Consider the following 16,120-nt stretch of genomic DNA (forward strand, 5'->3'; position numbering starts at 1 on the left):
TCTCCCAGACTTGCTCAATTCCTCCTTACCCAAGACTTGCCTGTTTTCAGGGATCCATTAGTCCTTGCTCCTCCTGCAGTCTGAGGAGTGGCAACTACTGGGACTGATAGAACTACCAGCCAATCAGATTGGCCAATAACTCCTAAGGGTGGGATTGGCTCCTGTGAAGGGGCAGTTGTCCTTTGTCGAGCCTGCTTGCAGCACAATACAGGGTGAGCCAGCGTGATGTATGAAGACTCCACACTTACTTTACTTCCAAGCTGTCTGCTCGCCCCTACTCTCATGCCCTCACAGAATCTTATGGTGCAGAAGGCCGTCCGGCCTATCGAGTCTGCACCAACTACAATCCTACCCAGGGCCTATTCTCACAACCCCATGTGTTTACCATGCTAGTCCCTTGACACTAAGGTGCAATTTAGCATGGCCAATCCACCTAACCCACACATCTTTGGACTGTGGGAGGAAACTGGAGCACCTGGAGGATACACATGCAGACATGGGGAGAAGGTGCAAACTTCACACAGACAGTGACCCAAGCCAGGAATTAAACCCGGGTCCCTGGCACTGTGAGGCAGCAGTGCTAACTACTGTGCCACCGTCTTGGCCCTGTATCTCAACTTGTTCAAGAACTATATCAGGGAGTGCAGTGTATCAAAGACATAATGCAGGGGAGGTACACTTAGTTTTTTTGAAAAAGAAGGATGTGCATTTATAAAGCACCTTTCACAAGCTGAGGATTGCCCCAACATCAATGAAATACCAACAAAATAAGTGTGGTTAGTGTTGTAATTTAGACAATTATCTCTAAAAGTCAGGAATGAGAATAACCTTAGTCTTCTCTACAACTAGTGTTAATTAATTCATGAGAGATGATCTGGAAGGAAACACCAATTGAGGAATGAGGGTTGTATAATGCTCTCCAGGTTACATGATATCTGTCAAAATTCATCCAACTGAAGCAAGTGAGCTTTATTGATTGGCAATCATTGAATTTGAACTTATTTTCTCGATAAATATGTGGTCCCCAGCTGCTAAAGCTAAAAACTGCTTTCATTTTTTTCTCGTTTTCCAGAGGCGCTCTTTCTACATTTTACTGTACAGACATTTCTTAACATGATTTGCTGCCTCTTGTTAATAAATGTGCTGTAAGATGATGTGCGTGGGCAGTCAGTCTCCTTATGTTTATGACAACAACTTGACATGTCTGTCTCCAGATCCCGTTGCTCTCCCTTATCCCCAGAGTTTTGCAGTTTCTCTATTACAATTTACTTTTGATTTTTGTTTAATTGCAGACGTTAGTGCACATGTGATTAAATTTGAGCTGGCAATTGTTTTAATTATCATCGGATCAATGTAGAACCTTTTAAAAAGAGAACACTTTGGGGCTTCACACAGATTTTTCCATGTTGGAATTGCATGCTTGAACAAGTGAAAGTCCTCCTCCATCCTGTTATATGCAAAGATTTTGTCTTATAGTCTAATAATCAAAAATATCTAGTGGTGATAATAACATGGATATTATAATATGTTTATATTATTACATTTTTTTCTGCCTCTGCCTCTGCCCCTATTTTTTCCACCACTTGTAAAACTTCAATCCGCACACCGTACCTTTATTGTCTTGAGATTCATGTTCTGAAACATTCTTGAGGTTATTCCAACTAATTAAGAATATTGTGCCCAATAATTTCATCTGTGCTGCTGTCTTTGCCAATTGCTCCATGCCCTGAGGAATTGATTTAAAGACTCTGATCCTTGCTCTCATGCTTTGCACCTGTGTCTCTGCAGTCTCTGAAAACCATACATATCCACATGAGAACTCTCTGCTTCTTTGGCTTTTGTATGCCTCATCCCATACTTACGCTCTTTACTCCTATCCTCGATGATGCTATTGTAGTTATGCCTCTATCCTCAAGCTCCCTGCCTTTTCATTTGACATCCTGCTTTTAGAAACCTTCTGAAAAATATCCTCATTTACCTTATTTTTGGTTCCACCTGCAACTTCTTTCCCTGTTCTCCTTTTAGGATCTGTTGTTTTCACTCTGCTTTGAGACATTTTTTGATAATGGATGCTACAACAATTTAAGCTGTATACGATGGTTGATTGTAAAACCTGTCCAAGATCCTTTACAAATTAACTTGCAAAGATCGATCCCATTCGTTTTAGAGCCATAACTGGAAGTTATCCAGCGTATTTACAGAAAATTCCCCAAGCTGTAATTTATTTGCTCTTATAGATAGATGTAAAGGATGTTGTAGTTTGCATTATTGGCACTTTTGCCAGAAAGTAAATGTTTGCCCATATCACTAATTTTTAAAACTCAGTTTTATTAAAATTTTAAAGATGAATTTTTAAAAAACGCATATACGCTAAAACTTTATGCAAGTTGCTCAAAATAACATTACACTATAGGAAAACAATTAAATTTAAAGAGCTTGTTTGATATTCACTATCCTTTCCTTTAAAAAAGGAACTAGCTTTTACAAAGAATTATCCAAAATTTCAAAATCTTTGTTCCTGATTTTTTTTAAACTAATATTTAAGTAAAGTTGTTGCCAGCAACAAGCGCAGCAAAGTGATGGAACTAAACTAATATGCAGATGAAGCTGTGGGTTAATGACTGTATCCCTGTTGATGCTACCTCTGCTTTGTCACACTGTTCAGCTCAGTAATTGCTCCAAGCAACTAAGTGATATAATCAGCACTTCTGTTTAAGCAAACAAATATTGTAAATTATTGCAGTGGGGAATGGAGCTAAAGGAGGATTGTCAGGTTGCCAACAACTAGTGGTTTAAGCAGTGATGGTTGAAGAAACCAGTTTTTCTGGGCCCCCTGTTCTGATGAATTATTTAATATGAAACCAAATAAAAAAACTCTCTTGTATATGATTTAGCAAGGAGCTGTCTTGAAATATTGTTCCTGTTTATAAGCTAAATCAATAAATTCATTGTATTATGATACTTCTCCATGAGAGACGGTACACATGCATAGTTTTGATTTAACTCCGTTACTGAATTAGAATGCATTGTTTCACATTGGGCTTAGCCAATAGTTAAGTCCGTCAACTGTTATAACGATGGCACAGTGGTTAGCACTGCTGCCTCACAGCGCCAGGGACCCGGGTTCGATTCCAGCCTCAGGTCACTGTCTGTGTGGAGTTTGCACATTCTCCTCATGTCTGCATGGGTTTTCTCCAGGTGCTCCAGTTTCCTCCCATAGTTCAAAGATGTGCAGGTTAGGTTGATTGGCCATGCAAAATTGCTCCTTAGTGACAGGGAGATTAGCAGGGTAATTATGTGGGGTTACAGGGATAGGGCCTGGGTGGAATTGTGCTCGGTGCGGACTTGATGGGCCAAATGGCTGCCTCCTGCACTGTGGGGATTCTATGCTTAGGCTATCAAATATGATTATATTTATACTTGAGTCAATAGACTGAAGAAATTGTAATGTAACCACTTAGTATTTTACGTGATTTAGACTGCTTCTCTGCTTCTAGGCTTTGAACTTGGATTTGCAATGGCTAACCCAAATGCTCTGATCTGTTGGGAGGCTCAATTTGGTGACTTCAACAATACTGCACAGTGCATTTTGGATCAATTCATAAGCTCGGGCCAAGCAAAGTGGGTCAGGAACAATGGAATTGTGCTGCTCCTGCCCCATGGAATGGAGGGAATGGTAAGACCGGTTTTATTTGTGCCTGCAAAGATGTACAGAGCATTTCAGTCAGATTAATTAGTTTTCCAGGCTCCAAGAGGGAGAGAGAGAAAGCAGCGAGATGCTGAAGCAGGAGATGTTACTCCCAGCATGGTAGTCTGGATGCAGCAGCGCTGGATTCTCACTTCGTTGAGTGCCACCAACCTCACCATCAGCAGAGGAATTGCTCTCAGTGGCTAGCTGAATGGCTGACTCCTCAAAGTCCATGAGGACTTGCTGCTCTGGCATCCCCCTCCACTCATTTGGGATCTCTTTCTTGGTGTGCCAGCCTGCCTTGCATGATGATAGATGGAGAGAGTAAAAGCAGGATGCATGCCAGAGCAGATGGTGAGGACACCTGACGTGAGTAGGACCAAGGAGGGGATAGGGATATGGCCTGATTGGGAAATGAAGGAGGGAGAGTTAGTGATGGTATGCCTTGAGTTGGCATCAAGTGAGATCCCTGTAGATACGTGATGGGTCTGCAAGTTGTGAATGATGAGAAGAATGATTTATCCTGACAGAATGGAGATCATTCATCCTCTTCTGCAGAGTTTATGGCCGTGACCTCTGCTGCTAGTGCTTCTCATGCTGGATTTGTTACCTTGGCTGCAGGTTTCTGCGCAGATTGTGGGTACAATATATTGCAGCGAGTCTTCACTCTGTCCAGCAGATATTTGAGGGAAATGTCCATAAAATTAGGTACAGAATATTTCTGGATCTGGCAGCCGTGACTTCCCAGGAACCTCAAGAGAGCTACCAGTGTGTAGGGGGCGTCCTTTAAATATGGCACCTGGATCATTGAAGCACTGAGGTGATGGCAGGGTGGGAAATCAGAGGACACTGGTTAGCGATATAGTATGGAATCCATGCTTGTAAATTCTTTTCACCCAACGCTATATAGTGTAAAAACATCACCACTGCTGTCGGTGGGCAAAACACCACATTCCCCAATCCAATTTTTGTCTATTTCTGAGAATTTCACCCTTAGTTTTGAAACAAAAGTATTGGACTTTCATGTAAAGCAAGCAGAGGTTTGGCCTTTGAAGATCTCTCCTCCCCCCTCCCCCCCCCCAAACACAGTTGATTCTTTCTTTACTTGTTTGAGATGCAATGTCTAATTTTTACTTTTTTTTGATCCACCAAAATGTAACATTTTATAATACATGTCCAGGGAGTTGCCCCAATCTCCCAGTGTACTGTGTACATTGTTCACTAAGTTGATCATTCTCTACACCTTATCTGTGACTACTAAATTCTGCATTCTCGTTTCCTCCTCCATGAACAGTATGCTCTGTATAGCACGCAAAAAACAATACTTTTCACTGTATGCTAATACATGTGACAATGATAAATCAAATCAAATGGGAGATCTGTCACTTCCTAACCCCCACCCAACCCCTGCAATTGCCAGCCTGGGCAATCACTGCCCCCACCGGTCAACCCCGCCCCCCTACAGAGCTTCCCTCACCCCCAAGCATTGCTAAGGTGCAAAGCTAGCATGGCTCCATGGGCACTACCCAACCCTGCTCCTGACCACCCGAGGGCTTCAATGGCCTCTGGTTCCACCAGTGAGGCCAACACACTTGGTTTCTGTTGGTGGAGGCCTCAGGTAAATGAGCCCAGCAAGATCACAAGAGGATGGAAACCAGGCACGAACCCAATCTTACCAGCTCACCATGCCAATTGACCAGCTTGACAATCCTGTGAGATTGTGTCCAATATGTCCCACGACATTTCACGTGAGCAATATGAAACAAAACATGATGCTGTGCTATAAAGTAATAAATTAGCACATATAACCAAAATCTTGATCGAAGAGCTGTGTTCTAAGGATTGCCTTAAAGGAGGAAAGTGAACTAAGGGGACAGAAAGGTGTGTAGGGAGGTTATCCCAGAGATTAGGGCTTGGGCAATAGTGGGCAAGGCCACCAGTGGATACTCGAGACCAGAATTAGAGAAAGGCAGATATCTTGGAGGGTTTTGCGTCTGGAGGTAGAGGAACACAACTCATGGAGGGATTTGGGGGAAAAAAGGTTGAGAATTTTAAAATCAAGGCAAAAAATACTTCTGTTTAATCAAAGTTAATTTAAGTTTACTCATACTTTAAACATCATTTTTATTTAGTTCTTAAAAACAGTATTGATAGTCCACTGCTTGTATTCATTAATTTTCAGAAATGCATTTGTGCATTCTTCAAAATTCACCACATTATCTTCTATGTATTATTACTGTAAGGAGAGTAAACTGCATGTTGGTCTTTCAATTAATCATTTAGGATAAGGATAGTTTGCTTAAGATAGATTAGACTTGAGATAATTATCTTGATATCTGAGCTTAGCATTAATGAAAAACCAAACAATTAATGAACAAAATTACTGAAGAGATTGATTTAGGCAAATTTTCCCTGCTATGCTGATTAAAAAATTTTAAACAATGGTATACATTTCCAATGCAATGAACAATTTTAAATTGATCACATCTTTTTCCTTTTGATGATTACTTTACTTTTGGCCTTACTTTATACCGGATCTCAATCTTTCATGCTTACAAAAAAATGTATCTTCCTAGCCACCTTTAGCTCATTATAAAACCCAACTCCATCTAATACTGGAGCACTTTTCTTGCATTTTTCCCCTCTAGCATTCCTGCATCAGATTCAATAAAATGCCTACCTGATAATTGAACCTTCCCTACCTCTAATCCCTCTCTAACACAGCCTTTCCTGATTTTCATTCTTCATAGAACCCCTACATTCAGCACATTGAGTCTACACAGACCCTCCAAAACAGCACCCTACCCAGGCCCACTCCCCTGCCCGATCCCCGTAACCCTGCAGGTTGCTCATGGCCAATCCATCTAAGTTGCCCATCTTTCAACTGTGGGAGGGAACCAGTGCACCCAGGGGAAGTCCACACAGACGAAAGGAAGAACGTGCAAACTCCACACAGTCACCCAAGGCCAGGATCAAACCCGTGTCCCTGGTGCTCTGAAGCAGCAGGGTTGACCACTGTGTCTCCATGCTGCCCTAATTTGTTATTACTAAGATTAATGCTCCTCTGAATATCTATCCTCTTCATTCTAAGCTTCAAATATGTTGGCTGCGATTCTCCCATCCCGCTGTGCTAATCTTTTAGTGCAGCAGGCTGGGTGAATCCTGTGGTAGCTAATTCGCGGGTTTTGCTTGAGCGTTCATGCCCTGCTTGCGCTTCCAGTGCTGGAGTTCCAGCGGCGTATGCTTAGTGCTTGAAATCGGCAGGGAGACGCACAGATCATTTAAATAGTCATTTCAATATTAATTGAATGTGATTAGTGGGTCAGCTGGTGTCTCCCATCCCGCCAGTGTGTTCCACTTTCGGGGAGCTAGCAGCTCAACCCCTTGAGTGAAGGGAGGTCATTCGGAGCCCTCTGAAGGGGTCAGGCAGTAGGGGGCGATGCCCCCTGGGCATTGGTACCCTGGCAGATGTAACCTATCTCCCCTGGCATGAAGTGCCAATGCTCAGGTGGCACCTTGGCACTACTCATTGGGCATAGGGCTGTGCCAAGGGGATGGAGCCTCAGGGGCGATCTATGAGTGGGGGTCCCACTGCCACTCTGCAGTCAGCACTGCGGAGGGGGTGATGTTTGGGGCTGGGCTCAGGGGATAGCAATCGGACCATGTGGGATGGAGAGCTGGTGTTGCAGGGCTGACCAGCAAATCGGGAGGCTGTCAGTATGGGGCTGTTAGTGCGAGTGGGCGAATTGACCACTACGGACTTAGGGTGAAGTTCAATAACGGCACAGTTTTTGTTTTTACGTCGACGGAGAAGCACAGTCAGGACATACAATCGGACTGTCCCGAAAGCGCTCTGCCTGTCCCTCGCAGCAGGCTATAGTTATACCTGAACTTCAGTGCAGTATGCGATTCAAATGCTAATACTTTATTTACAGTATTCGACCTTAGCCATCCTGTCTCGATGTTTCCAAGTGTTGAGGAAGTTGTTTGAGGTGTGTGTTAATTGTTTTGTCTGATTGGTTATTTAATAGTCTAGAATCTCCGGGGTTTGAACCATAGGTGTGTCATTGATCTCAAAAGAGGTTTTGAGGGACCAGGAATGTTCCCTTAACTATGCTAATTTTAGGTGTCTCCATGGGTTGTTTGACTGGTTTAAAGGTGCTGATTTTGATGGGGTGGAGCTTTAGTTCCTGTAGGTGCCATCCTGTCCAGCTTCCCTTATGTGCTAGCCCTCATTTGCATTCTAAAAGCATGCTTTTGCCTACTGATCGGTATCTGTTACTTTGTGATTTTTTTTAGTGGAGGGCTCTGAGGGTAGCTTTAGTTTGCTTCCATTTTGTGTGCCCAATTTCATAAAATTTGTTGTCCGATAACAGGGCTATTGTACATGCACTGATCTTGGCACTGACAGATCAACGCATGTGCAGTGGCCCGTTCAGCATGCTGATTTCCGCCTCTCCATCGGGAATAGGCCCTGCTGCCTGAAATGTAATGATATTCACACTGGTGGCCTCTGCAGTGCACAAGTGTGGGAGATTCTTCTCTGAACTCCCACTGAAAAAAACCAGGATGGATTACTCCAGTTTTCATGCACTTTCGACACTTAGAATTTTTTTGGGAGAACTCTACCCATTATCTTGCACAATATTTCTCTTCTCCAGAGCTCCAAGAATGTTGGAAACAAGACCCGTTATAAAGTCTGTTGCTCAAACGTACTTTCCCCCAGTTCCTCATCTCCATTTCCTTCTCTAACAGTCAGTCAATTACTACCCAAGCCTGGCATTATTTTATCATTCCTTTGAGTTGCCTCATCTTTTATGCTTATTTTACAACTGTGGTGTGCTCTGCATTGGCAATCAGCTGTTGAGCTGACATTCAAGAACATTTCTGCTTTTTGTTCTTTCAGAATAACTGAAGGAAGAATAACCCAGTCTCACATTGCAGGGAGTGTTTCATTTATGTTATCTTTTGGAGTTATAACTGAACTTATCTCTGACAATCTCAACTGCACTAAGAACCCAAAAAAAATCATTGAAGCCTGTAACTGAATTACTCCCCAGAAATTTAGCTCATTATACAAGACTAATTAGATATTCCACGTAGCGTCCATTTAAAATGTGATATAACTGAATCAAACCTGTAGTTTTCCCCATGACAACTGCATCTCAATGGTTCCATCTTTCATACAAACCCATGATAATAGAATGAGGTGTAGTTCTGAAATTGTACCTGGTGCAGGAGCATTGGGGAAGGAGTAACACACTAGAGTTTTGAGCTTGTATGTAATAAAGCAGAAATGTACCAAATATAATGCCTCACAAGCTTCCATTCTCATCTAATCATTGGATTACTCTCCACACAGGGAAGGAGAGTTATTCCAATACTAGCCATCCCATTACATCCTTCCTAGTGACTAGCTGCCCATCATGTCACTCAAATCATAGAATCCCTACAGTGCAGAAGGAGGCCATTTGGCCCACCAAGTCTGCACACTGACTAGAGAACCATTAAAAAACACTTACGTTCTTACATAGCATCTTATCCTGTCCTCATGATGTCCCAGGGTGCCAATGAATTACATCGAAATTAACAGTCCTTAAGAAGGTGGACATCGATGAGGAGAAAGCAAAATCATATAGAAAGAGTGTAACGCTTTAATGAACAGTTTTCACATGTAGGATCTAGTGTGTTTGTTAAGTGTGGTATTATCATAGCTCTAAGGTTAATTTCAACTCCAAGGTCGGCACAACAAAAGTCATACTTCTGAATTTTCTCAGAGCCAGTGCTCAAATGGACAAGATTCTACATCCTCATCTCATTTGTCATTGGCAAAATTATTTTAAAGTCTTACTTAACTCGTATGAATGGTCCTGCTGAAGATCTCATTGACTGAAGTGAGGCAATTGCCAAGGGTTTATAGGAAATAACAGCAGAAGAGGAGGCCAGTCAGCCCATCAGGTGTCAGAGATTCATTTTTCAGTCCTTGACAGTAACCAGTAAATCGTGGTTCTACTGATGGATAGCCATGCATACTGCATGTTTTAAAAGATTTCTGCTCCTCCTCCCCCAACTCCTACATCCATGCAGCCTCTCACTTTTAACCTATGCCTCCTGGTGACTGACTTCTCTGCTTTTAGAAATAGGTCTTTCCATAACTACTTTGTCAAGGCACCATCATTGTTTTGTGTATTTCAATTAAATCTTCCCTCAGCCTCCTCTAAGTCAAAGTTAGAAACCCCAGACATCCAAACTTGAAGCTGGACAGAGTTTAAAAAAATACAGTAAAAGGAAAATGTGGTAAAATGAAACTTATGGGTTCAGTAAGAAGCTTTGCAGGCAAGAATGGTTACAACAAACATTGTAACATATTTCTGCTTTCGAGGAAGGTCAGGGGCTTGGGTAAAAATTGCAGTGTTTTTAAAAAATGGGGCCTGAGGAAAAGCAAGGGGTTCTCCCTCGTGAAATTGAAGGCTTCTATCAATCAAAGCCTTCAGAGATCTGGTAACACTTGGGAAATGAACCCAGGACAATTGCTAATGTAGAATGGAGTGCTGCTGTGATTTGGAAGGCTGCCAGGTGTTCAGGGGGAGTGTGGATTTTAATGAGCCCAGGCCTTCAACAGAAGTTTTACAGAACAGACAATAATAAAGATTTTTTTTTAAAACCAGAAAGGTGCACCATCCTAAGAATGATTTGCACATTTTCCAGAGCAACAAGGGGAGGTTCAGCCACAAGAGCTGCATTCTAAGGAAGACATTCGAAGTCAACCCCCAATTTAATTAGTGAGAGCTATCAAAATAAATAATTGAATTTCATTGACTAATTTATCAAGATTTGTACAAACAGGGATGCAGACAAACCAGGGGTAGCTTATTTTCAGCTCGACTTTTAAAAAGCAGGAGCAATAAGTTGCTGCTTGTCAGAGATTTTGTTTCCACTAAAGGTTTAAACCTACTTTAAAAATCCTGACCATCAATCATTAATGTGCCCATGGTTGCACTTCTTTTGCCTCTAATTTACTGAGTTGATTAGTGCTTCTTACTTATGTAAGAGATAATTAATATCAAAGCTTCATCCATCTTGTGATTAGGGCCTTGTAATTAATATTGCAAATGTATAAGCTGAAATTGCAAAGATAAACCTTTGCCTTGATTAAGCTAAAGTGGGCACCAGTTTAGGCAACAGTATTTAATGTAGTATTACAAAGCTAATTTAAATGAGAGTCGTTGCAAACATAATTTGAAAAATGGTCTTATTGGACAATGTAGTACTAATATCTTTACTAAATTAGTTTTTTTAAGCTATATAGCTGAAAATATTTTCTGTAATTTGGTTTTTGTTAACAACCAAACTATGGAAGCACAACCTTTAGATAAGTAAGAAACTAGCGAAACAAACCAGTCTAACACAATTGCCACAGATTCCATTGTCTACGTCCTTCAGTCAACGTTGAATACTTCAACTTAAGTACTAGGTTATAAGGCCCTGGTGCCTCTCAATAGTGCAGATGGACATGAAGCACTATGTAAAGAAGAGGATGAGTCCTCTGGGTGTCTTGGCTAACATTCCACACTCAGCCATCAGAAAAAATTTAATTGCTTAGCCAGATAAGTTTTGTTTGTAATGTCGAGCTGTGTAAATTGGTTTCTTTGCTTATCATCATAAAATCAGTGATTTTCAATTCATTTGTGAGCTTTGAGCATTGCTGGCAAGACCAGTATTTATTGTTCATCTCTAGTTAACCTCAAGAAGTTTGTGTTGATCCACCTTTTTGAACTGCTGTCATCCATGTGGTGTAGGTACACCCACAGTTCTGTTAGGGAGAGAGTTCCAGGATATAGTGACAGTGTAAGAAAAGCATTACTACTCCAAGTTGGAATATTATTTGGCTCAGAGGGGAATTGATAACTGCTTTTGCTCCCACAAAGGAGCTTCAACAGTGCCTTTCAAACCTGCAACATCCTTTGACAACACCTTCCAAACCTGCAACCTCAGCAGATGCATGGTAACATCACCACTTTGAAGTTCCCCTCCAAGCCTCATTCTGACATATATCACCGTTCCTTCGCTGTCGCTGGGTCAAAATCCAAGAACCACACCACATCGACTGCAGTGATTCAGGAAGGGAGCTCACCATCACCTTTCCAAAGACAAATAGGGATGACCAATAAATGCTGGCCTGGCCATTGACACCCACATCCTATGAATAAATAAAAAATAAAATTTGCTGGCCTTGTCCTTCTGAGCAGTAGATGTTACAGGCTTGTTGAAGTAGCTTTGACAAGTTGCTGCAGTGTACATTTGTAGTTGGCACACACTGCAATCACTGTATGCTGGTAATGGAAGGAGTAAATGTTTAATGTGGTAGATTGGGTGTGATCAAACAAGCAGTTTTGAAAATAATTTGTGGTTGCTTGGCCAAGTTGTATCATAATTCTGTAAGTAGCAATTTTCTCAGCAACTACAGTATCTATCTGACCACCACTGTTTCCAAGGTTCAATTTTGTTACAGCACCCAATACCACTTTAAATGCTGGTGAATCCAAGAGGACTGATGATATCTATTTTAAAAGAAGGTTATAAGGGTTGGATGTTCTAACAAAATCTTGAAGTTCAGATAATATCTAAATTAAGCAAAGTTCCTTGTCTTCTGGTAGCCTTGTCTTGGAAAATTGTGATTTGATGTTCAAGGGTATTGAATCAGTTCAATGCTGCCACCTGTTCTGAGAATTTATAGCACTAAGTATTCAAGCTATTTCATCCCATTTCAGAATGGGATATTCTGGGGATTTATACCAATTACTTCATTGGCCTTTTATAATTTAGGGTCCGGAGCACTCTTCAGGCAGACCAGAACGATTCCTACAGATGTGCAATGAAGATTCGGATGTATATCCTGTGAGTTTAAATATCGGTCCATTTTTGTGGTTACACAAACAGAATAGACACGTAATGGTAAAATAGCATCCATGTAAAATAAAACATTCAGAATGAAGTGAGAGTGCAGAAAACTGACAGTATTAATTGTTAACCAGATTTGATGCACCTTCATTGCATATATAAAATACAGGTAGAAATTTTTAATTGAAAGGTTTAAAGAGATATTTGCCTGGCTGCTTGTAAATAAATATAAAGGACATGAACTGAATCAAACATTATCCTATGTGTACTCTGAAATCCCTTGTACGGTTTTTATTTTTATACTGGTTTCAAATCCCATTTACAATCAATTCTTTTGCATCAAGTACACAGAAATCTCATGTCACTGGTTTTGCGTCACCCAGCATTATGTGAATGCTTGAACTGCAGAAATTGCACACCTCTTTTTTTAAAGGGGTAATGTAAAAAGATGAGATGATTTCAATCCTTAACCCCGACTAAAATATGAAACATTTTGCTTTGCGTCTAGCACCTGTGCGAGAATTAACAAAACAATGGAAGAGTTCTGATGAAAAACCATTCAAAGGGATTAGTGGAGTGCCCCAGGGGCCGGTGCTGGAGCCTCAGCTATTTACCATTTATATAGATGATCTAGAGGAGGGAACCGAGTGTATGGTGTCAAAATTTGCTGATGACACCAAGATTGGTGGAACGGCAAATTGTGCGGAGGGTGTGGAGAGTCTACAGAAGGATCTAGATAGGCTGGGTGAATGGGCCAGGAACTGGCAAATGGAATTTAATGTTGGCAAGTGTGAGGTGGTCCACTTTGGTACGCTAAATATTTTTAAGACGCGGGTTGATGGGTTTTGATAAGAGAGGGGATTAAGGGTTATGGGGAGAGGGCGGGAATGTGGAACTGAGCCACGACAGATCAGCCATGATCTTATTGAATGGCGGGGCAGGCTTGAAGGGCTAGATGGCCTACTCCTGCTCCTATTTCTTATGTTCTTATGGTTAACAGTTTCTCTATCCAATGTTGCCATTTGACCAGCTTTTATTTCAGATTTTCAGCACCCACAGTATTTTGCTTTTTAGCGAAGGAAGGCGTGTAGATTCAATTAACAGGAAATTTGAGTCACCAGCTTTGTGACTCATTGGAAATAAATTGAGATGTTCTGTATTTGGGAGGAGTTGGAACTAACCTTATCTAACTCAAGCTGCAGATTGAGCTTGTAAATCAGAATTGAGTTGGTGATGGTCATGTGGAAGTCATTGAATTCATCGAACAACCTGGAAAGGAGAAAATAAATTAAAAATTTCCCTTTTAGATTCTCCTCCTTCAGGCCCCATGACCTAAGAGGGCATTGACAACCATGGATTTCCTTGGATTGGTCCATGATTATGCCTGGTCAGCCATTTGCCTTCTACAGTATGGCTGCCCAGGAAACTCTCCCACTCTTGCCAACTGCTGTTGGGGCTTTGGAAGGATTTACAGGTTGATAATCAATCTGTTTGGCTACATTATGGATGTAGTTGTTCTGCCTATCAAGTCCTGAAGTAAGACTTGAACTTGCTTCTGACTTAGAGGTACGGACACTAGCACTGCGCCACAAGACCTCCCCCCCCTTTAGATATTGTCCCAAATTTTAACTTTTTTTTGTACCAATGCAATCTGAAGTTGAAATCCATTCAGCAAAAGATATATCTCCAAAACTCTGTGTACTGTCCACTAAAATTAGGCAGCATATATTGTCCTTTTAGATCTGAATTAAATTGATTTGGGCAAGTGTGAGTTGTTACAATTCAGATTTTCAATGCTTTTGCTGTTTTAAAGTACTGAACCTTTGCACAAAATTAAATTGCTGAAAGAAAATGAAGGAAAGTTACTGGGTTTATGCCTTTTACTTTAATGTGTTCTTTGGTTAACCAGTACATTGAAACATTGAACTGTGCTATGTTCAACTAAACTCATTAAAAGGCTGTCGGCAAGCACCTATTATAAACCATAGCAACAGATAACCCTTGCAGATTGCACCTTTGTTTCGAAACCAGATTAATTAGCTACAACGCTTGTATAGAGCAAAGATGCAGTACTGTGCTGTATTACACAAATCATTTTACTGGCAACATCAGTAATCAGTATTTTACCCAAATGTTCCCTAGATGGATAAAAAATTTTAGATTGATTGGCTTCTGGTGTCATAACATTTGTGTGTTAAGGTTACAGCAAGATTGTACCATTTAATTGTACGAAGGCACAGTGGTCAGCACTCCTGCCTTAGTGCCAGGGACCTAGGTTCACTTCCCAGCTTGGGTCACTGTCTTTGCAGAGCCTGCATAATTCTCCCTGTATCTGTGTGAGTTTCCTCCAGGTGCTCTGATTCCTGCCTCCTCACAGTCCAAAGGACGTGCTGATTAGGTGCATTGGCCGTGCTAAATTCTACCTCAGTGTATCCACACAGGCACTGGAGCGTGGCAACTAGGATTTTTACAGTAACTTCACTGCATTGTTAATGTAAGCCAACTTGTGACTAATTAAATAAAAACTGTTTTTGAACAAATGAATAATAAATTACAAAAGGCAATTTTTGAACAAAAGTGCCAGCCCAAGTAGAATGACTTGATTCCAGTCAGTCTCCTGCTTTTTAATTCAGTAAGAATAAATTCTGATTAATCTGTTCAAGTTTTGGTTGAGGATTTAAAGTATAATCTCACAGAGGGCTCTGTGTAAACTATTATCACAGTGTGCTTCAGCTTAAAAAAAAACATATTCCTGAATGATTTTCCTTATGATAGCTATCTGAGAGTGCAAAGACAAGTGATGATTTAAAGTAAACTTGCGTGATATTTCCAAGAAAAACTGCAAATATTTTGCCGCATGATTGCTGTCTGAATTTTACAAATACTCTGACTTTTTCTTCAGGATTACACTGAAGATTTCGAAGTGACACAACTGTACGAGTGCAATTGGATTATAGTGAACTGCTCCACGCCGGCAAACTACTTTCATGTGTTGAGGAGACAGATGCTGCTACCATTTAGGAAGCCGGTATAAAAACTTTCCTTATTTCAAATTTCATCAGAGAAAAATATTATTGTAATAACGCCTTTTGAGTTTAAAGTTACAGTAGGAATGTTAGGATTGGGTTCATTCCATAAAAAAGATTTTCCTTAAAATTGGTATCATGGAGTTTACCCTTACAATTTTAAGACCATAAGATATAGGAGAATAATGCTGTCAGCTCAGCCATTCAGTCATGGCTGATAAGTTTCTCAACCCCATTCTCCCACTTTTTCCACGTAACCTTTGATGCCCTGACTAATTGAGCCTATTTATCTCTGTCTTAAATATATAGAATGACCTGCCTCCACAGCCTCCTGTGGCAAATAATTCCATAGATTCACCACCCTCTGGCTGAAGAAATTTCTCCTCATCTCGGTTCTGAAAGGTCATCTCTTTACTCTGAGGCTGTGCCCTTGAATGGCAGTCTCACCTACTAATGGAAACATTTTTTTCACGCCCACTCTATCCAGGCCTTTAAGTATTCTGTA

The 16,120-nt window shown here is 41.0% G+C and overlaps 1 protein-coding gene across 3 annotated transcripts in view; it reads left to right on the forward strand.

The window, feature by feature from the left end:
- Positions 1-16,120, forward strand: part of LOC145360548 (2-oxoglutarate dehydrogenase-like, mitochondrial) — a 96,927-nt gene that overhangs the window by 65,216 nt on the left and 15,591 nt on the right. For 2 of the 3 annotated variants that reach the window (XM_080215821.1, XM_080215822.1), the window contains exons 17-19: positions 3,498-3,676; positions 12,515-12,586; positions 15,492-15,617. In XM_080215821.1, coding sequence (XP_080071947.1) covers positions 3,498-3,676; positions 12,515-12,586; positions 15,492-15,617 — 377 coding nt within the window. Of the gene's footprint in view, positions 1-3,497; positions 3,677-12,514; positions 12,587-15,491; positions 15,618-16,120 lie in introns of those variants that run through there. The other variant, XM_080215823.1, reaches the window with a different exon arrangement.

Source organism: Carcharhinus amblyrhynchos, chromosome 31, assembly GCF_965287045.1.
Source record: "Carcharhinus amblyrhynchos chromosome 31, sCarAmb.v2.hapA, whole genome shotgun sequence".
Classification (NCBI taxonomy): Eukaryota; Metazoa; Chordata; class Chondrichthyes; order Carcharhiniformes; family Carcharhinidae; genus Carcharhinus; species Carcharhinus amblyrhynchos.